This window comes from Mustela putorius, unplaced genomic scaffold (assembly GCF_011764305.1).
Source record: "Mustela putorius furo isolate JIRA1106 unplaced genomic scaffold, ASM1176430v1.1 tig00001069_pilon_pilon_pilon, whole genome shotgun sequence".
Lineage (NCBI taxonomy): Eukaryota > Metazoa > Chordata > Mammalia > Carnivora > Mustelidae > Mustela > Mustela putorius.
Window position 1 is genome coordinate 2,200,304 of NW_025421558.1, and position 23,218 is coordinate 2,223,521.

Genomic DNA, 23,218 nt, shown 5'->3' on the forward strand with positions numbered 1-23,218 from the left:
TTGTGAATATAAAATTTTTATTCATTTTTTTGCTTCAGACTGGTACTTATTCAAAAATAACATTTAGGAGTTTATACTTACAGGACATGTTATAGGTAACATCCAAAGAAGACAATCAAAAAATATTTTTTGAAGATTTAGTATGTGTTTGGTATTAAAGAACTCCTAAATTTGCACATGATTAGCATTAGCAAGATTAAGATTAGACAGTTGATTTCTAAAAATTATTACAGAAGAATATTGAGGAAAACTTTGATAATTACAATCAGTAAAATAGTATAATTTTTTATTTTACAAAGGACAGTGGTCATGTTTAGCAATAGCCTCATTGGTAAATTAAAGTAAACTTACTTCAGTGTTGTATTTTGATGCTGTTTCTTTTCCCTTTCTTTCTGGCAAATAACTGACAAGGTACCAACTGCTTCCAATTGGCAAGCCAAACAAAGGGGCCATCATGGCCTAACACCTAGTTGCCAATGTTTGTGAAAGGCAAACTGCAAACTTCTGAGTATGGTTCAGCCCCAGCAAAAGGGGTAAAGTTGCTTCCTTGGCCCACCTTATTCCATGGAAAAAAGTATACTCTGATTTCTGAAATGGATTTTTTAAATTCAGTATTAAGACTCAGCAACTATCAACATTTGCAAAACTGCTTCTATACCCAGAAATATCCACTTAGGAGTTGTGAGACTAATTTGAAAAATTTAATAATGTTACACAAATTTATTACTAGTAGACAGTAGGAATAAATCATATGATTCCTGATTGTCTTTATACTTAAGGTATAAACATAAGACTGATTTTGCTATTATTAAAGAATACAAAAATAATGAAGAACATTTTCATTATGTATCTTGGTTTCCAAAAATCTCTAAGGTAGTTCCACGAAACAATAGTGTAAATGTCAACATACCTTTCACTTAAAGATCAAAAAATGGGATTTAAGTAGTGAGATCATTTTTATTGGATTTTATAGTAGTATCAATTAATGAGTTAGTTAACTTTAGTTAATTATTTCTTTTTCATTTGACTTAATCTCGCCCAAATAAATGGGTCTCTTTTGGTTGATCAATGCGATATAGAAACTCTGCAGGCAAGAAGTATCCAAGATATTCCACTGTGTCTGGGGTAGTATCATAATGGTAGTGTCCACCTTCTCCATGATGACTAAAACAATGAGTGTGCTCCAATCGCAAATCAAACCCCTATGACAACAGACAAGCTATCATTAGCATTCAAATCATTTTGGATAAAATTTGTTTAAGGGGGAAAGGAGATCTTTTTATTAATGTTACAATAGTTTTTATTTTATTTTTTAAGTAAGTAACATATTCACTTAATTCAAAATTCAAAGGGTGAAGGATATATTCATTAAAATGTGTCTTTCCATCTCCTGCCTTTACTACTTACTCCCTTTCCTTGCAGGCAACCAGTGTAAGCAGTTTCTTATATATCCTTCCAGAAAAAGATTTACTTTTGTAATTTTTACTCAAATAGTAGCACCTTATACATACTGTGCTGAATATTGCTTTTCTTCATTCAACAATACACTTGACATCTTAGTGTATCAGATTATAAAAGAGCGTCTTCTTTCTTTTACACCTACATGGCATTCTATTGTACATACACAGCACTTCCCAACTGACATTTAGATTATTTCCAATCCTATCATAGTAATGCTTTCATGACTAACCTTTTTTAATTAATAATTTCACATACTTTTGCATATATTTAATGATAAATTCCTAGAACGTATATGTAATTGTTAGATCAAAAATATGAACTAGTCAGTATTCTGGTAGTTACTTTCTTTGACTTGGTCTGTATTACATCTTTTTCTAGTGTATAATATTAAAATATAATGAATAGTATAATGAGCAACAAATAAGATAGGAGACCTGAATCTTGGTCTTGATTCTACTATTTAATAACATGACTTTGGGTGTTACTTAAAATACCTGTGCCTTCATTTGCTCAAAGGTAAAATCTGCCCTGCCTAATTCATAAGGTGGTTAGCCACCTGCTCCTTTATCTTTCATGATAATTCTGGAGACACGCCTAGCTCTTAAATAACAACACAACAGTGCCTAATTTCAAAAGAATAGCCTAAAAATTAAGCATTATCACTGTATGACACAGCAATATGGGAAACAGACATAAGCTTACCGGGTCTCTGGAGACAAAAACTGGCAGACAAACCAAAGGAGCTTTCATCTCATAAAAGCGCAACCATTTATTCACCTCTTCATCAGAGTTCAATGGGCAGGAAGAAAATTCTGCAGGCTACAATAAAAGATCATTATAAATATATAGAATATTATTAAAATTTTATATATAACTTTATGAAGTTCAAAATTTAAGCCTTCTTATATATTTATTTATTTTAGAATCAAAACAAGTTACATACCCTAGTTTTCAAAAGGATCACCAATCAAGCATATAAGCTAAAATGTATGAATGAATAAATGAAAGAAGGAGTCTATTACTACCTTTTTGTTTTTCATAGCCTCTCAGTTTCCTGGAAATATATCCTCATCCTAATTTTAAATCTCATACTGCTACCAGTAGATGGGTGGGGGGGAGGGGGAAGCAAGGCATTAGATATTGGAAGAATCATCAAAAATAATAAAATACTAAGGAATAAACTTAATCAAGGAGGCAAAAACTTGTACTACAAAGCATTGCTGAAAGAAATTTTAAAAGATTTCAACAGGGGCACCTGGGTTGTTCAGTCTTTCGAGTGACCAACTGGATTCCGGTTCAGGCCATGATCTCAGGATCTGGAGATCAAGCCCTTAGTCGAGCCCTATGTGCAGCTCCCCACTGACCCCTTGAGCCCCCTCTCCCATGGACCCCCAGCCCCACTAGGAGGGCCACAAGGAGCTCTGAGGGCATAGCAGGGAGTCTACTTCTCTCCCTCTCCTTTTGCCCCCCGCCACACTTAATATACATGCACACATGTGCACACTCTCTAAAATAAATCTTTAAAAAAGATAAAAAGATTCCAATAAATGGAAAAATAACATGCTCACTTCAGCACTTTTTTCTTCGAAAAAAGAAAAGAAAAAGAAATTAAAAAAAGGAAAAATATCCTGTGTTTATGAACTGGATATGGTTAAGATGTTAATACTACCAAAAGTGATCTAAAGATTCAGTGCCATCCCTGTCAAAATCCCAAATAAGTTTTTTGCAGAAATAGAGAAGAATCCATCATAAAATTCATATGGAATCACAAGGGACCCGGAAGAACAAAATCAATCTTGAGGGAAAAAAGAAAGTTGGAAGTCTAATACTTCCTGATATCAAACTTACTACAAGTAATCAAAACAGTGACAATGGCATAAAGACAGACCTAAACATCAGTGGAACAGAATAAAGATCCCAGAAATAAACCCTTGCACATACAGCAAATAATTTTCAATAAGGGTATCAAGACCATTCAATGGAAAAAGGAGAGTCTTCAAAAAATGGTGCTGGGAACACTGAATATTGATGTGCAAAAGAATGAAACTGTACCCTTAATATATATGTAAACAAAACTTAACTCAAAATGCATCAAAGACCTAACTGTAGGAGCTAAAATATAAAACTTAGAAGAAAACATAAGGGGAAAGGCTTTGGATTTCACCATAATTTCTTAGATTTGACATCAAAAGTATAGGCAACAAAAGGAATAAACAAGTGGGACTACATCAAATTCAAAACATCTGCACTGTAAAGGAAAACAATCAACAAAATGAAAAGACCATTTATGGAATGGTGAAAAATATTTGCAAGCCATATATCCAAAATATACAAGGAACCCATACAACTCAATAGCAAAAAAACAACCCAATTAAAAAACAGACAAAGGAACTGAATTAGACATTTCTCCAAAGAAGACATACAAATGGCCAAGAGGTAAATGAAAAAGTGCTCAATATCACTCATCATCAGGGAAATGCAAATCAAAACAATTAGATATCACACCTCACTCCTGTGAGGATGGCAATTATAAAAAAAAAAAAAAACCCAAAATATGGAGAAAAGGGGACCCTTGTATGCTATTAGTAGGTGTGTAAACTGGTACAATGATTATGGAAAACGGTATGAAAGTTCCTCAAAAAACAGAACCATATGATCAAGTAATCCCACTTCTCCCACTACTGGGTATATCTATCAGTGGATGGATGGGTAAAAAAAAATGTATTTTGGGAGCCTGGGTGGCTCCCAAAATCTTTAAAAAGATTTCAATAGGGGCACTATTGTTGGGCGACTGCTTCCAGCTTAGGTCATGTTACTGGAGTCACGGGATCAAGTCCCACATAAGGCTTCCTACTTAGCAGGGGGCATGCTTCTCCCTCTGACCTTCCCCCTCTCATGCTCGCTCTCATTCTCTCTCTCTCTCATAAATGAATCTTTTAAATATGTTTAAAATTGTTTTTATGTGTGTGTATGATTTAATTATATATGTATGTGCATGTATATAAAATGGTGATATATAGATGAATGTTTTTCAGAATTAAAAAGGAAGGAAAACTCATAATTTGTGACAACATGGATGAACTTGGAGGACATTATGCTAAGGTGAAATAAGCCACACATAGACAAATACTGCATGATATCACTTATTGGAATCTAAACAGTTCAACGTAGAGAAAGAGACTAGAATGGTGGTTGCCAGAAGTTGGGGGTGGGGAAAACGAGGTGTTGGTCAACGGGTACAAAAACTTTTCAGTCACAGGATGGGTGAGTTTTAGAGATATGATGTGCATTAGGTAACTATAGGCATACTGGAGTTACTGTGGGTTCTGTTCCACACCACTGCAATGAAGTGAATTTGCGACACAGCAAGTTGAGTGAATGCTTTGGTTTCCCAGTGCATGTAAAAGTGATGTTTACACTATACTGTAGCCTTTGAAGTGTGCAGTAGCATTATGTCTTAAAAATGTACATACTTTAATTTAAAAAATACTTTCTGGCTAAAAAATGCTAACCATCATTTGAGCTTTCAGTGACTCATAACCTTTTTGCTGGTGGAGGGTCTTGCCTCTGAGTTGGTGGCTGCTGAGGGATCAGGCTGGTGGTGTTTGCTGAAGGCTGGGATGGTTGTGGCAATGTCTTAAAATAAGACAACAATGAAGTCTTCCATGTCAATTGACTCTTCCTTTCAGGAATGATTTCTCTGCAGCATCTGAGGCTGTTCAACAGCATTTTACCCATAGGAGAACTTTGAAAATTGGAGTAAGTCCTCTGTTGCTTTAGTAACTAAGTTCATGTAATACTCTAAACCCTGTGTTGTCACTTCAACTATCTTCACAGTATCTTTTTTTTTTTTTTAAAGAATTTATTTACAGAGACAGCTTCTTTCCTTCAGTCTCATGAACCAACCTCTCTTAGCTTCAGATTTTTCTTCTCCAGCTTCCTCACCTCTTTCAGCCTTCATAGGATTGCTCTGGATTGGGCTTTGGCTTAAGAGAATGTTGTGGCTGGTTTGATCTTCTATCCAGACCACTAAAACTTTACCCATATTAACAATAAGGTTGTTTTTCCTTTCTTATCATTTCTGTATTCACTGGACTAACACTTCTAATTTTCCTTCAAGAACTTTCCTTTGCATTTACAATTCCCTAACTATTTGGACAAGAGGTCTAGCTTTTGGCCTTTCTTGGCTTTTGATATGCCTTCCTCACTAAACTTAATCATTACTAGCTTTTAATTTAAAATGAGAGGTGCAACTCTTCATTTCACCTGAACATTTAGCGGCCACTGTAGTGTTATTAATTGGCTTCATTTCAATATTGTTGTGTCTTAGGGAATAGGGAGGCCCAAAGAGAGAGAGACCATAAATGGCCAGTTGGTGAACTGTCAAAACATACCAACATTTACTGGTTAAGTTGTCCATCTTATATGGATACAGTTTGTGGCGACCTAAAACAATTACAATAGTTACATCAAAGATCACTGATTACAGATCACCATAACAAATATAATAAGGAAAAAGTTTTTGAAGTGTTGCAGGAATTACCAAAATGTGACACAAAGACAGGAAATGAGCAAATGCTCTTGGAAAATTGGTGCCAAAAGACTTGCTTGATGCAGTGTTGCCACAAACCTTCAATTTATGAAAAATGCAGTATCTGTGTAATGCAATAATGTGAAACACAATAAAACAAGGTATGCCCATAGTTAGTAATGAAGTATATTAAATGCTTGCATATTTTAAAATCCTATAATTGTTTGGTATTTATGAATAGATTTATCTGAAATTCTGTTTTTTTTTTAAGATTTTATTTATTTATTTGACAGACAGAGATCACAAGTAGGCAGAGAGGTAGGCAGAGAGAAATGAGGAAGCAGGCTCCCTGCTGAGCAGAGAGCCCGATGTGGGGCTCCATCCCAGGACCCTGGGATCATGACCTGAGCCGAAGGCAGAGGCTTTAACCCACTGAGCCACCCAGGCGCCCCTGAAATTCTGTTTTTAATAATTTGGAAAGTTAAGTATTTTCCCAGTGTTGTGTTTTTCTTTGCAAAATCAACTGGCTTGCTATTTAAAGTTATCAGGATGGGATGCCAGGGTGATTCAGTAAATTATGCATCTGATTCATGATTTCTACTCAGATCTGATCTCAGGATTGTGGGATTGAGCACACTGGGTTCTACACTCAGCATGGAGTCGGCTTGGGATTCTCTCTCTCCTTTCCCCCCTGCCCCTCCCCACTCACGCACATGCTCTCTCACTCTCTCTCTCTAAAATAAATAAATAAAATCTTTAAAAAAAAAAACAATAAAAAATAAAATTATCAGGATAAAAAACATTAAAACCAAACAACTTTTGATGATTTTACTGAAAAAAAAATGGAAAGGAAATTAAGTTGTAATAACTTAAATACTATTGATTCATTCACCTCCAAAAATAATTTTAAAACCCAAATGCCCCAGGTCTTGCTTTATATAGTAATACATCCTTAATGTCTTCTAAACTTGTGCAATTAGCCCATAAGATTATAAATCTCATAATGAGTGCTTTGCCCATAAGCACAACCATCTTTTTTTTTTTTTTTTTTTTTTGAGAATGAGTCAGAGTGAGAGAGAGAAAGAGAGAGAGAGACGGAGAGGGGCAGAGGGAGAGGGAGAGAGAGAATCCCAAGCAGGTTCCATGCCCAGCGCAGAACCCAGTGCTGGGCTTGACTTCACAACCCTGAGATCATGACCTGAGCCAATAATGAGTTGGATGTTCAACTATCTGAGCCACTAGGCACCACACCACAACTGTCTTTTTTTTTTTTTTTAAGGTTTTATTTATTTACCTGTTAGAGCACAAGCAGGGGGAGCAGCAGGCAGAGGGAGAAGCAGGCTCCCTGCTGAGCAAGGAGCCTGATGCAGGACTTGATCCCAGCACTCTGGGATCACAACCCAAGTCAAAGGTAGATGCTTAACCAACTGGGCCACCCAGGCATCCCATCTACCACAACAATCTTTTTTTTTTTTTTTTTTTAAGATTTTATTTATTTATTTTTCAGAGACAGAGGGAGAGAAAGTGAGCGAGTGCAGGCAGACAGAGAGGCAGAGGGAGAAGCAGACTCCCTGCCAAGCAAAGAGTCCGATGTGGGACTCGATCCCAGGATCCTGGGATCATGACCTGAGCCGAAGGCAGCTGCTTAACCAACTGAGCCACGCAGGCGTCCCTACCACAACCATCTTAATAACAAAGTCTATGTATGGAATTTGGAATTCTGGCAATAACAATGATAATCCATGTCTAAGGCTTCTACTCACATCTCTCTGGATCTTAAAAACAAATGGAATGAAAAGAAAGTTTTAATTTATTAACATGAAAGAAAAAAAGACCCTAGTTAGACATTATCTCACAGTGTGATTTACAGTATTGTTTGTCATTTTTAAGTTTTAAAGTAATACAATCATAGTAAAAGTATAGGTACAGGGTATCATTAAGGACAGAATTCTCAATGTATATTAAAAAATCCTAAGATCTTAAGTATATGCACATACATACCCACATACACATGCACGTATATACATGAAGGCCCTTACCATTATGTGAGTCTTTGCTTTTCCCTTCTGAATTATGAAGGTACCTCCCATCCCTACAGGTTTATCTCCATAATGTTTTTCAAGAGTCTGTCTCATACAAGTCACAAAGTTAAGTTTTCCAGTTCTTCTTTTTGCTTTCACCTCAATGACCTAGAGAGGACATAAATATGCATACCATTGTCCTAAGTTGCAAAACTTTATGTGAATAACTATCAAAGTGAAACACATAGTCTAATGCCATAAAGCAAATATTCACCTGTTTGCTTAGAGCACCCACACAGGAGTTTAGTGAGATATCTCAATCCTGTCTTGGTCAATGATATATATTATATACATATAAATATATATATATAGTAAATTATTATTCACTCTAATAAGTCTTATTTATGCTTTCTTGGACAGAGAGAGTTACAGCAAAAGTCCTCAACTGAGCTCTAGAGATTCTTACCTTTATATGTCAAGGTGGTAAATGGTTGAGAATTCCTGGCTTAAAGGGGTTAGTTAACCTTTGGTAATTCAGAGGGGAGGAGACAGTGATTGCATTTTCTCTCTTCCCTTAAAACTCTCGATTTGTATTACTTCCACTTAATTAGGTCTTTTTTTTTTTTTTTTTAAGAAGGCTCCACACCCGGCATGGAGCCTGTCTGAAGACTTGAACTCACAACCCTGAGATTGAGTCTGAGCTGAGATGAAGAATCAGATGCTTAATCAACTGAGCCACCCACCCATACACTCCTTAATCAGGCCTTTAAAAGTCATTACTTTGTTTTTCAAAGTAGCTAAAGTAGCTACCTTTATTTAAAAATCTGAGAGTGCTCACAACTGCTAACACTGTAATCATCTTTTTGTGTTCTACAGGAAGTAAATATGAAGTGAAGCATTAATTTTCCTTCCCACCTCCTTGCTATAATATTTTGCTACCACCACTTCTGTCTAGATCAACCAACATCTGATCCACCAGGAATGAACAAATTTCTTCTAGACTAACTGCAGGTAGGCACTATCTATTTATTTCAACTGAATGGCTCATGTATTCTACTCACTCCACACATGAATATTGTTAACCTTTTATTCCTCAGAAAAAAAGGTACTGCTCACTAAGTTTTTTGTTTGTTTGCTTACTGAGTATTCTTAACCTCAGTTTTATTTATTTATTTTTAAAGATTTACTTATTTATTTGACAGACAGAGATCACAAGTAGGCAGAGAGGCAGGCGGAGAGAAAGGGGGAAGCAGGCTCCCTGCTGAGCAGAGAGCCTGATGTGGGGCTTGATCCCAGGATCCTGGGATCTTGACCTGAGCTGAAGGCAAAGACTTTAACCCACTGAGCCACCCAGGCGCCCCTTAACCTCAGTTTTAAATAAGACTTTCTCCTTGCCTATAAGTACCATAGTAATCTTTTATAACTGGGTTATTTAAAGGAATCTGACATAGCTAGTTTTGACTTTTCTTAAGAAAACCATATTTGTGGCAATGAAAGTCCAACTTTTTAGCTGAGAATTTTTGGAGAATACTGTGTCTTTGTGAACAAAAAAATCACCTTTCCAGGTTGACCCTCACTGGCAAAAAGATTAGCCAGTAATGCACACCCAAAATCATGGTATTTCTCACTGTATTTCTCTAGAAGGCACCCTCCATCTGCAGGGTTAACACGGGCAAAGTAACTTCCATTCACTGGAGGTTTTTGTTCACTTTCTGTTTGAATGACTGGCATAAACTAAAAATAAAAGTAAATAAGAAAAGTAAATTAGTTAACCCTGACATCAATATGCAAAGAGAATATTTGAGTAACATAATGAAGTATCTTTATTCTCGACTTAAGATATTTTATTTTCAGGACCTAGTAAGAAAACATGAAGTATGAAATATTTAATTTGAGATTCAAAATGTTAAAGATTTTCAAACATCCAAAAAATTGAAAAAATATTCTGTAAAGTGTTTACAGTATTTCTTACAGTGTTTCTATAACATTGTAAACTGTGCTTTAAAATGACTTCAGATTAAAAAGTATTTTTCTATATTGAACACTGGGAAAATTATTTCAATCTTTCTACAAAAGAACTTATAAGACTACTGACTAATGGTCACTTCTGAAGAGGTGAAGGAATGGGCAGACTGAAGAGGTCCTTCACTCTTCTATTTAAGAGATGTGAAGAAACAGTGATGCTTTTACGTTATAAATATACTAACATACACAGAAATAGATAGTACCTTTCATAGGTAATCATCATACCATGGGGTAGGTCCTTACTATTTAGTCCGAAAGAGGGAATTAATGAGATTATTAATTATTCCATTCATCTTCTGATTAAAAGCTGTTCTTATATCAAAGGGAAAGATTTATAGTGAAGCTAGGAATTCTCTGATGTGTAAGAATTAAAATCTTTCACAATCCATGGTCCTCAGCAGACCACATTAGGACTTCACACTCATCTGAGTGCAGACCCCAAGAAAATCTGAAATTAGAGGTCTGTGCTCCATAACAGTTAGAGCTTGTGCTATAGTCCAAATCTGTATCAAACAATATCAAATCTGTGAAGAAAGGTGACATCGATAATTTTTAGTTCATTCAGAAAGCAGACTTTCTGATAGGGGTATGAAAGAAAAAAAGATAAGTCAACTGTCAAATCAGTAAAATAGAATAAAATAATTAAATGTATGCTGACCTCACAGTTGAACCCAAGAGTCTGAAATGGGCCTGCTCCTGCTCCAAGAATAAAAGCTCCAGGAAGCTTGATTTCTTTTGCAATCTTATTTATATCATAAACCTAAACAAGAAGAAAAAATATTATTTAAATGATAACTCATACAGCTCTCTTGGTTTATGTTTTTTGACTGAGTCTATTAACACCTCCTTGCCATATTGGTCCATGGATCTTCTAATAATAAGAGGAATCAACCCAGTTCTTTTAATCTTCATGTGAATGTGAAGAGAAAAAGTACACTTACTTTTTCTTTTTTTACAAGAGGCAATAAGTAAGGCACACCTCCTACTTCTGCAATTCTAGTTTTCCCACAGATGCCTAAAAAAAAAAGTCATCTTAAAAACAGGTATACATCTAACTTAAGTATAAAATGCCAAAAGGCACTAATTTAATTTATTAAGAGTAGGTAACTTTTCCATTCTCAGTTTTACAAGTAGCAGGGGATGGATGATGAAAATAGCTATGATCCCTATCCTATTCTAACTACTTATGTTTCCAGTATTGTCATAACCAAGCATGACTTGATATAGTTGGTAGCATAAAGGAAACAGAAAGTTGGTAACAGAGCAAGGCTAGAATTGAAGCCAAAGTTGGGATTGTATGAGATTTCTAGAATTAGTCTGTAATGACTTATTCCTTTAAAGATCTGTGCTTTTGGTTTTGGGACTTGGTTAAAATTGTATTTTAATATAGAATATTTTGCTCTGTTAGAGTTATTAGTTCCTTAAGAAATCCATACTAGGAAATCAAAGTTGTTTGTTCCCAAGGTTGTTTATAGAAATCCAAGTAATTAGAGATAACTTCAGATGCTGTTAACTTTCTACTTACATTTTTAATTTTATTTATTTTAAGATTTTATTTATTTATTTGACAGAGAGATCACAAGTAGGCAGAGAGGCAGGCAGAGAGAGAGAGGAGGAAGCAGGCTCCCCGCTGAGCAGAGAGCCCGACGTGGGACTCGATCCCAGGACCCTGAGATCATGACCCGAGCTGAAGGCAGCGGCCCAACCCACTGAGCCACCCAGGCGCCCTCTACTTACATTTTTAATTAACATCATAGGTACAGCTAGAACACAATCTGGGAAAGGCCCATTCTTTTATTTTTTTTCCAAATGTAGAGAGAGAATTAATTATCTTTTGTTTGCGTAAAAGTAGTCTTGTCAGTTTCACACTAACATCACAAAGTAAAGTAGATATAATTGCTCTATTTCTTCAGTTATGCAGAGGGCAAATGTCCAAAATTTTTACAGATCCCACTTATAATTAGGGATTTTAGAAATGTCTTCTGTGGTATCAGGAGAAATTACTCATGGATAAGAATCTTTCTCATAAGTGATAGTAATGTTGAAGTTATCTTTTTGTTTTTGTTTTTGTTTTAAAATTTTAAGTAGGCTCCACCCCCAATGTGGGGCTTGAACTCATGACACAGAGATCAAGAGTCATATGTTTTATGAAGTAAGCTGGCCAGATGCCCCCAGTAATGTTGAAGCCGAAGGAAACCATTAGGGGACTATTTTAGTAGTCTAGGGAACATACAAGTAATGAGCTAAAAATGGTTGGCTGTAGAGATGGAGAAGAGGAAATTAAGAAAAAGAACAAGGGAGAATAGACAACTACGGTGAAGGAATGAGTTAAATTTTAGATATCCTTAGTATATTTAGGCAGAGATATCCTGTAGACAGCTGGAATTACTGATCCATAGCTAAGAAAAAGAGAGACCAAGGTGAGATGTGCAGATTTCAAGTTCTTGTATCCAAGTAGTAATTTAAAACCACAGGAGTGGATGGAAAACTGCGGAGAGATTGTATAGAATAAGAAGAGGCTAAGGGGGCGCCTGGGTGGCTCAGTGGGTTAAGCCGCTGCCTTCGGCTCAGGTCATGATCTCAGGGTCCTGGGATCGAGTCTCGCATGGGGCTCTCTGCTCAGCAGGGAGCCTGCTTCCTCCTCCTCTCTCTCTCTGCCTGTCTCTCCATCTACTTGTGATTTCTCTCTGTCAAATAAATAAATAAATAAATCTAAAAAAAAAAAAAAAAAAAAAAAGAAGAGGCTAAGGAATGGATTCTAGAAAATGTCAGGATTTAAGAGCCTGCCAGAAAGAGAAAGGAGCTAGACAAAATAAGGAAGAAAGAATATGGAAGTAGGAAAGATACCAAGGAAGAAAAGGCAAAAGAACCAAGGAGGGGGAGAGAAAATGTCAGGCAACAGCCACCAGATACTATGAAATATGTGAGAGATCAGAAAATACTAGTGAACATACCAAAGTCACTGGTGACTTCAGTAAGCCCTGAATGTAGAAAGTACCTAACTACATTTGTGAAAGATCATTCATATATAAACATACATATCTAGGTTCCTTAGTGTTATAATTTAAAGGCTTACAAATTATTGACTAGAAAATTCTTTGGATGACAGAATTAACGTTAGCCATTTTCTCTTTTCCTTGTATTCTTCTGTTTTCTGATTTTACATTTTATTTTAACTAATTAATTACTTACGTAGTGGGGAGAATAGATTACTTTTATAATTGGAAGAAGCATGGCTATAAAAAAGCACTATGCTAAATGCTTTTAAGGTACAAAGCAAAAGGGCACCTGGGTGGCTCAGTTGTTAAGCGTGATCCCAGGGTCCTGGGATCAAGCCCTGGACCTGCTCAGCAGGAAGCCTACTTCTCCCTCTCCCGTTCCCCCTGCTTGTGTTCCCCCTCTTGCTGTGTCTCTCCTCTGTCAAATAAATAAAATCTTTAAAAAAAAAAAGATACAAAGAGAATTTGTCATCTGGAACACAAAACTTCTAGCATTTACAGGTAGATTTAAAATCAAAGACTGTTTAAACTGGAAAGACCAAAAGGAACATAAAAGCCAAATCTCTCCATCTTAATATATCTGAGGCCCAAATACATTAGTTGGCTTAACTAGGGTAATGAAATCGGTACGTGGCAGACAAAGAAGCAGAGTCCAGGACTTCTGTACAAAACTACTTTTTAACAAAGATGTCAGTTACATAATCAAAGAGGGAGTAGTGTGAGTGTTTATCTCAAATTGCTCATCACAGTAGGGTATAATGGGAGAAGGTCAGACTTTCAAAACAGACCTTAATTTTTTTTTTTAAGATTTTATTTATTCATTTGACAGACAGAGATCACAAGTAGGCAGAAAGGCAAGCAGAGAGAGAGGAGGAAGCAGGCTCCCCGCTGAGCAGAGAGCCTGATATGGGGCTTGATTCCAGGACCCTGGGATCATGACCTGAGCTGAAGGCAGAGGCTTTAACGCACTGAGCCACCCAGGTGCCCCTTATTTTTTTTTTTTATAAAGATTTTATTTAGAAGCACCTGGGTGGCTCAGTGGGTTAAGCCTCTGCCTTTGGCTCAGGTCATGATCCCAGCGTCCTGGGATGGAGTCCCACATCAGGCTCCTTGCTCAGCAGGGAGCCTGCTTCTCCCTCTGCCTCTGCCTGTGCTCACTCTCTCTGACAAATAAATAAATAAAATCTTTAAAAAAAAAAAAAGATTTTATTTATTTGACAGACAGAGATCACAAGTAGCAGAGAGGCAGGCAGAGAAAGATGGAGAAGCAGGCTCCCCACTGAGCAGAGAGCCCAGGGGCCCAAAACAGACCTTAATTTTAATCCAGCTTATGATTACTACTGAGTTTGCTTAGCCTCTCTAAGCTTTTCATCTATAGACTGGGGCTAGTCTTGACCTTGCAGGATTACTGTCAAAATTAAGATATCAAATATAGGTTTCCATTATCATACAAATTATATTTACTTAACCAATATTAATATCCCTTCTTACTTTAAACATTGGCTGGATAATCACTTGATAAATAAGTATTTCACAGATGATTCAAATACAAGGCTTTTTTTTTTAAATAAAGGTTTTATTTATTTATTTGACAGACAGAGATCCCAGGTAGTCAGAGAGGCAGGGAGAGAGAGAGAGAGGGAAGCAGGCTCCCTTCAGGGAGCCTGATGCAGGCTGAGGTGGGGCTCGATCCCAGGACCCTGAAATCATGACTCCAGGACTCTGAGATCATGACCTGAGCTGAAGGCAGAGACTTAACCCACTGACCCACCCAGGTTCCCCAAATACAAGGCTTTTAAGATCCCTGCTGGTATTGAATAAATAAATAAAAACATAAAAATTTATGTTTTTATAAACAGTCACTTCAACAGTTAAAAACAAAACTGTCACGTGGGGGCGCCTGGGTGGCTCAGTGGGTTAAGCCTCTGCCTTCAGCTCAGGTCATGATCTCAGGGTCCTGGGATCCAGCCCCCACAAGGGTTTCTACTCAGCGGGGAGCCCGCTTCGCCCCCCACCCTGCCTGCCTCTCTGCCTACTTATGATCTCTCTGTCTCTCTGTCAAATAAATAAATAAAATCTTTAAAAAAAAAACTGTTGGGGTGCCTGGGTGGTTCAGTAGGTTAAAGCTCTGCCTTCGGCTCAGGTCATGATCCCAGGGTTTTGGGATGGAGCCCTGCATTGGACTCTCTGCTCATCAGGGAGCCTGCTTCCTCCTCTCTCTCTGCCTGCTTCTCTGCCTACTTGTGATTTCTGTCTGTCCAATAAATAAATAAAATCTTTAAAAAAAAAACTGTCATGTGATATCAAGGATTCTAGACTATTGAATAGCCATTATATAACCTATGAAAATAATAGAAGTGCATAAAACAATATTTTCCAAAAAGTATAAAATGAAATTTGCTCAATATAAGAAAATAGCACAGAAATTCAGCATAATTTGGTCTACAATTTGGGACAATATCCTTTATTTGTAGATAATTTAAGATGATCCTTCATAATAATTCTGGTTTCAGGAAAAGATTCGGACTGAAAAAAGTGAATTGCAAAAATTGTTTACCTTTTACAGGAAATGTAAATGGCTCCTTAGTCAAATCAGGGCAATCAACCACAGAGACCTGGACATCAGCAAAGTTATCCTTTAGCCCCTTCTGCAGAACTGACAAAGACGAGGGAAAAAAGGTTACTTAACATTAGGTAAAAATTTGCCATCGTATATCAAATCTTCCCTCAACATTTTGGGTATCATACTTGCAATCTAAACATGTATTACTAAAAGTTGGGGGGAGGGGTGTACCTGGCTGGCTCAATCAGTAGATCAAGTGACTCTTGGATCTCAGTTCAAGCCCCAGGTTGGACATAGAGTTTACTTAAAAAAAATAAGGGACGGGGGAATGGTCTTCCTATTGAGTGTAATTAGACATTAGACACACAATTAATCAAATGTATAATAACAGATACCCCCATAAAAATACTACAAATCTGTAGAAATTTAAACCACTGAAGATAAACACTGCACTAAGGTGAGGACTACCTTCCTTTTGGGGACAGAATTCCAAAGACCTATTGAAATGTATATATTTAAATGTTAGAAAGTAAGCAGTTACATGCAACAATTTCATTGACACTTGAAGACAAAATGTTAAGCAAAAGGACTAAGACACAAGAGAGTATATATAACTTCACCTATATATACTTCAAAATCAGGCAATTAATCTAAGGTGACAGAAGTCAGAACAGTGCTACCTCTTGGGTAGAGATACTGACTGGAAAAGTAAATAAAAGAGTCTTCTGGGATGCTGGAAATATTATATATATATCAGTCTGGATGGTAGTGACATGGGTGTAAACATTTTAAAGTTCATCAAGCTGTACACTTAAGACTAGTGTACGTTAATGGAGATATAACTCAATTAAAAAGGTAAAAAAGCAAACATTTCAAAGTTGTAAATATAGGGGCAATGTACTTCTTTTTCCTTTTTTTTTTAGAGAGGAGGAGTGGGGAGGGGGAGAGAGAAAATCTTAAGCAGGCTCCATGCCCAGTGTGGCACCCAACATAGGACTTGATCTCATGACCCTGAGATAATGACCTGAGCCAAAATCAAGAGTTGGACGCCTAACCCACTAAGCCACCCAGGTGCCCCTAGGAGCAATGTACTTCTAAGGGTGATAAGATTCCACAAAAATCTCTTTGAGAGTAGTCAGCCATTAGTTTAGGTTTTATAGAATCAGATTCTCCAAAACATGAAATCATCTTAAATCTAACCATGTAGACATTCCATACCAGATCCTTTATCTATATAAAAACAAAAACCAAGTTGCCTGGAAAATTTCCCTCCCTAAAGACTCCACACTTATGAACAGATTAAGTAAGATTTCAGCATATGGAAGTATAATAAAATCTATTTTTTATCAATTTCAAAGAGACCAAACTTTTGCTATAGGATTTTCTGTAAAACTAAAAATAAATTTTAAGCCAAAAAACTCAGATTCCATTTCTATTTTGTACTGAATATATCCTATACATATAGAAGACACATAAAACACAAACATTCAAGAGGAGATAGATGTAGAAAGGCCCTCAAAGAAATGATTCCTGGCTATCCCAGCATACCAGGGAAGACAGAAAAGAAATACAGGCAAAGAATACTAGTGATATAGGTTGTTTACCAGCTGCCACCTAAAAAGGAAGGTCAGAAGAAGAAAGCCACAACCAAGCAAACCCGAGTATACTTCTTGACTTCAGCCTTATCAGGAAGACAGCCAGACCATCAGGATGGGTGCACTGAAAAGGGAGGGTTCTGTAGGTATCATCAGAACCTAAAGGCTGTCAAATAAATGTTAGCTTTCTGACAGGCTATATAGTTTTGGGTTAGTACTATTCCTCAGTTCATTTCATGTTCCTATTTTTCTTTTCTTTTTCTTATCTATCACCCCTCCTAATTAATCTTGTGAAGCTGCCTTAAATTCTTATTTGAATAAGGGGAAATGTATAAAAATACACGCAGAGAAATCTAAGCAAGTTCATTGGCAGTCTATCATATCAGGAGAAGGGGAAATAGTAGTAATATTAGGAACATGATTAACATACCACAGAAGTTTATATATTTAAAGAATATTGTAACTAGTAAAAAGTTAAAATTGTATCACACATACTTAAAGCTCAGATTATTGTATTCATTTTCACACTGTAAAGTTAGTATCTTAACAAGAATCTTCAAATGGGTGAGTTTAGTTTTTTTGGGGGAGGTCATAATTTTGGACTCTCAATAAATATAGTATGAAGAGGGGTGCCTGCGTGGCTCCAGTGGTTGGGCATCTGACTCTTGGTTATGGTTCAGGTCAGGATCTCATGGGTCACGGGACAAAGCCTGAAGCTCAGCGCCACTCGGGGCAGAGTCTGCCTGGGATTCTTTCCCTCTTCCTCTCCCTCTCCACCTGCCCCTCCACCTGCTCATGCTTTCTCTCTTTCTCACTTTCTCCCTGAAATAAATAGATCTTTAAAAAAAAAAAAGTACAAAGAGATATCGAAAAGGAAAATGAGGGAGAGGGAGAAGCAGACTCCCTGCTGAGCAGGGAGCCAAATGCAAGGCTCTATCCTGGGATCATGAGCTGAGCTGAAGGCAGACGCTTGACTGACCAGCCACTCAGGCACCTCAGGAAAATGAGTTCTACATTGGAAATATTATTGCATAAATCATACCTTAGAATATTTTTATTTTTTAAGTTTTTCCTTAGAATAATTAAAAAAACTCAAAGTTATTAGTGTACTTACCTCCAGCAAGCTCCTCGAGACTTGGCACATGAAAAGAATACTCAGCACAAGCCATTTCTTTCTTCTTTAGGTATGAGGATATACACACGAAGCTATGGTAGGCTAATGATCACAAGAGTTCACCGTGCATGAAGAGTGTTGCTCTGGAAAGGAACACAAGAGTTCAGTTATATAAAAAGGGCAAAGGGCATTTATATTTCTTTCCTCACAGAAAGGCAACCACAGTTCCCAGTATTTAACATTCCAAGTGAGAAATGCCCAAGTAACCTTTTTTAATACTGATACTTTAAAAGTCAACACTTAAAATAGACTAAAGGAAATGCCAAACCAAGAAGGCACAGGATTCATTTTCTTTAGTCATATATGTGGCTCAAACATGCAGTTTACTAATGGTTGGTTTAAGAAACACAGGTCCTGAAGCAAAAAGTAGTTTCTAAGGTTTGTAAGTAACTGTTTAAATGGTTGTAGCTAACAGTATAGGACGCTCAAGTAATTCTCTCACAGATAATTTGTGTTTTTTAGTTTGTATTTGATAGGCTAAAACTTAAACAAGCTTCTTAGGCTATCACTTCTACAAAAGAAAATTTAAATTACTAAGAGAAATGCAAACTTCTACAAATGAGCAGCTATTGAAATTCAAATAATTACTTTTACTTAAAAATAAATAAAAATACTTTCTTGGTAAGCAGCTTTAATGTTCCATCATTCTGATGACCTAACCAATTATAGTTTGATGTTTTAAAAATATATGCTAAGCAGGGGCACCTGGGTGGCTCAGTGGGTTAAAGCCTCTGCCTTTGGCTCAGGTCATGATCACAGCATCCAGGATGGAGCCCTGCATCCGGCTCCCTGCCGAGCAGGAAGCTCCCCACCCCCGCTCCGCCCCTTCCCCCCCATGCCTGCCTCTCTGCCTATTTGTGATCTCTGTCAAACAAATAAATAAAATCTTAAAAAATATATATATGCTAAGCATATTTTACAATAGGTAGGCAAAGATCCACAGAGATTAGTATCTTACCTTAAGTGTTCAGGTGATAAGCTGTGCAAGCAGAGGGAAGTAAATAAAATGAAGGAAACAAAAAAAACTCAACCAAAAGTAATGTGGGCAGGGAATCTCAGCCAGTTGCAACAAAGAATGCAAGCAAAACTCTTTTAAGAGTGTTTCTAAGAGCACTATTCAGATTCTCATTAAAATTGTTAATGGAACACCTCATTAATTATTAATCTCAACAGTCTCTGCTACAAGCTTTCTTAGTAAGTAAAAGGTGGTCTTTCAATATCACTTGGAAAATCCCACCTGCCCCCATTTTTAAAAAAAATTTTCCAACGATTCTCAGGTTTCTTAGAAACTGGGTTTCTGATTTTTGTTTTGTTTTAAGATCTTATTTATTTGACAGAGAGAGAGAGAGAGAGAGAGAAAGAAAGAGCACATAAGCAGAGGGAGCAGCAGGCAGAGGGAGAAACATGCTCCCTGCTGAGAAAGGAGACCTATGTGAGACTCTATCCCAGAACGCTGGGATCATAACCTCAGGTGTTTAAGAACACCTTAGTTTAAGAACCTAAAACTGACTGAGCCACCAGGCATCCCTGGGTTTCTGCTTTTGATAATTTCAAACAATACATCCTCCACAAACATGCAAATCTCATACATTTAGGACTTAACATTTACATAAGTACTTCATCAAATACCAACTTTTATTAACCTTAAATTACATTATACACATAATCTAGTCTCCCAAATAAAATATCAACTGTTGATAATGGGCCCAAAGTTCTATATAATCATATTCCAATGATTTCAAGCATATTTTTCAGTTGAACATCTATAATTGTTCAGGAATGAAACATTTTAACTTATTTTTTAAATTAATTTCAGATGGACAGAAAATACATATAAATATTTCTGTATACTCTTCACATAGATTTTCCAAATGTTAATATCTTATATTTTCTTTATCAAAAAGTACTAATTAAGAACATGTCAGGGCTCCTGGGTGGCTCAGTGTTAAGCAGCTGCCTTTGGCTCAGGTCATAATCCTGGGGTCCTGGGATTAAGCTCCACATTGGGCTCCCCCTCCTCTGCAGAGGGCCTGCTTCTCCCTTTCCCTCTGCTGCTCCCCCTGGCTGTGCTTTCTCTATGTGTGAAATAAATAAATAAAATCTTAAAAAAAAAAAAAAGAAAGAAATGTCAAAATCTGCTCAATAGTCTATTTATAATGAGGAAAATAAAGCACTCTAGCTATTTCTGTTTATAGTAGGAATAATAAAGGCAAGTTTAAATTCAAATACAATCCTAATTTTACACGCTTTGCTGTCTTTAAAAGGTCAGATTTTTTTGTTTGTTTCCTTTCCCCACCAAAATAAAAACAAAGTCCAACCCCCGGGGAGGATACAGTTGAATAACTGGTTTGGAAATGTAGAACTTCAGGCAAGCCAACAGCCCAGCAGGCACTGTGGTAATGTGTATATAAATGTGTTTATGTGGGAGAGAGGAGGGGAGGTTGGAGCTGGAATGATGAGAGAAGGGGGTTAGAAAGGTTCTAATATAAACTCAGGTGTGGCTCTAGGAGGACAGTTTTGGGCCATAGGAAGCACAGGATGTTTACCCTCCAGATTCCATTGCTGGGAGTCAGTAACCCAGAGGGAGGGTCTAGACAAGGGAAGAAAAGGGGAGGTAGTTGGATAAGTGGAGCTGCAGAGACAGTGCCCAACAGGGTAGACCAACTCTAGCAACCAAGCCGATAACTATTTATTGACAGCTTGCTGGTCAACATAACAGGTACCATGTTAGGCACTTGACAATCTCGCAGAACCTCTCACACCAAATAGATACTATAAATCTCATTTTCAAAAGAGGAATAGGCTAGAGAGAATATATTAATTACTCGAGATCATTCAGCTATTAAAATGGCAGAAATAACTCAAAACCAAATGTAGCCCACTGTAAAGCCAGAAATGCTCACATTCTACCATGTGGGTTAACCTGTGTTTGAATGACACATTTCAGCTCCTCGAAGGAAGAATCTGTACAGAGCCATCTTACAGCACTCAGAGTTATCCTCTGTTTGCTTTGTTTCCTCCATCTAGGCCATGATTTCTGAAGATAGGGCTGTGGTTCTGTCTTCCAAGTGCCTTCCTAGTGGGCACCAGTTCAGCCATAGTTATTCATTGAATATTCACGGTATTTCAGACTCATAACGCTCTGGGATAGGGCTGGCCTCAGGGGTGTGCAACTAGTACAATGACACAGGACCATGTGCTCAGAATGGCACTGGTTTTATGCTCTGTTTTCACCAGCCTGAAATTCTTAGCCTTTTATTTGAGATTTTAAGGCCAATAGACAATGGAGCCTGTGCAGGATCAGAGGCCAGAGGGGCAAGGTGCATGTCCACCATTATTCCTTGCTACCTCATTCACATAAAGCATTTATAAAACCCCATGAGTGCAGAAATCTGGTGGACCCACCATCTGTGGGAATTCTGTGAGACTCCAAGTCCCAGGATTCCATAGTGTTGGTAGAATGAGCATACGTCAAGAAGTAAAAAAAAAAAAAAAAAATATAGGTAAGTTAGTTTTGGGCAGTTTCCACGTTCTAGCAAGAACAAAATACATGTCTGTGTGAGCTACAAAATATGAATTGTGAAATTTCACCCATTCTGCCTGCAAGTTAGTTCTTACATTTGTACTTAAAACTGGCATTGCATGCTATACGAAGTAAAATTAATGCTAACAATTTATATTTAAAAATTTTCTTTACTTTGACATTAAACAGCAAATTTCTATTAATAATAATAATAACGCTATTAACATGCTATTATAACTGACAATAGAAAGTTAAAACACCATGACAAGTCAAAGGAGATAATACAGAAGAAAGGAGACCCACTTATATTTTAGTACTTTTAGTGGCGCTTCCCCCTGCTTTTTGAACAAGGGACCCTGCATTTCATCTCCTCTGAGCCTCACAAATTACATAGCCAGGCCTGCTCCCACACAGGGCAGCAAGACATGTCCTACCTGTCCTGGAGCTTCCAGGTGTTTTGTAGGCTGTGGAGATGCCTAGAGGATTAGATTTTATGCCTGGAATTTTTCAATATTTAGAGCGAAACTGAGTAAGGCGATCAGATTACCTTCAAGGTCTGTTGAATCCTGGGATGACACTAAGTACACAGGACTAGGCAGCTTTACAGGTGTGTCACAGGATCCAAGAGGGTTGAAAGTGGACACATCAAACCAGCTCAATCCTTTTTGGAACTCCCTTAAGGGGGGAAAACCACCAAAACTAAACTAGTTTAGACGGTTGCAACACTCAGTAGCCGTTCAGGAGGCTAAGGAGTCAAAACGCAGAAGAAAGAGAGAGAGAGAGACAGAGAGAGAGAGATGTTAACTAAGTCCTGGACACTGACCCTCAGTCTGGAGGGCAAGAGGGAGCTAACGAAACAGGTCCAAAGTTGGAGAGGGGAATGGGGTGTGCTATGGAGTAACACCGGCTTCCAGAACAAAGGTCACGCATTTGGAGTCACGGTCAAAGCACAAGCCCGTCAGTTTCATACGGTTTCACTATTTTTGAAGGCAAAAGCAGGCATGACAAAACACAGCCGGCACCACACTCACCGCCACGCACGCGCCCCCGAAGTCTTTAGAAAACCCGAAGACAGTTCACCAAATGAGAGACACCGCAAAGAGCCGAGCGGCTGACTCCTCTCAGCTCACATCCGCCCGGTTTAGTTGGCCCCACAATTTATTCTTGTCATCAGCGGATACGTTTACCCGTTAGGTTAACGAAATCCGCACCTGAATCCTGATTTTGTCTGTCAACCCCGCCTCCTCCGCTTTTGGGCGTTCAGGCACCGCCCACCGCCCCACCCCTCGCGGTTGTCAAAATGGCGCCCTTTCCTCGTGGCGTCCG

At 37.6% G+C, this 23,218-nt stretch overlaps 1 protein-coding gene across 6 annotated transcripts; it reads right to left on the reverse strand.

The window, feature by feature from the left end:
* Window positions 1-23,179, reverse strand: CUNH11orf54 (chromosome unknown C11orf54 homolog). Of its 6 annotated transcripts, XM_004763580.3 has the most exons (10): window positions 22,924-23,177; window positions 22,440-22,637; window positions 18,310-18,452; window positions 15,595-15,693; window positions 10,980-11,053; window positions 10,697-10,798; window positions 9,571-9,747; window positions 8,032-8,181; window positions 2,164-2,280; window positions 1-1,202 (listed from the first exon to the last, which is right to left on the reverse strand). In XM_004763580.3, the coding sequence occupies exons 3-10, from the start codon at window positions 18,362-18,364 to the stop codon at window positions 1,029-1,031; spliced, it is 948 nt and encodes a 315-aa protein (XP_004763637.1). In that variant the 5' UTR covers window positions 18,365-18,452; window positions 22,440-22,637; window positions 22,924-23,177; the 3' UTR covers window positions 1-1,028. The 6 variants fall into 6 exon arrangements, with proteins under 6 accessions (XP_004763637.1, XP_004763638.1, XP_004763639.1 ...); XM_004763581.3 differs by lacking the exon at window positions 22,440-22,637; XM_004763582.3 differs by lacking the exon at window positions 22,440-22,637 and having other exon boundaries at window positions 23,104-23,122.
* Between the last annotated feature and the right edge of the window lie 39 nt (window positions 23,180-23,218).

Coding starts and splice junctions, on each gene's coding strand:
- CUNH11orf54 (XM_004763581.3), bottom strand. CDS start 18,364: ATGGCTTGTGCTGAGTATTCTTTTCATGTGCCAAGTCTCGAGGAGCTT. Junction 10,799..10,979: donor CTCTTGTAAAAAAAGAAAAA/GTAAGTGTACTT, acceptor CTTCTTGTTTAG/GTTTATGATATAAATAAGAT. Junction 9,748..10,696: donor CTCTTGGGTTCAACTGTGAG/GTCAGCATACAT, acceptor TTTTATTTTTAG/TTTATGCCAGTCATTCAAAC.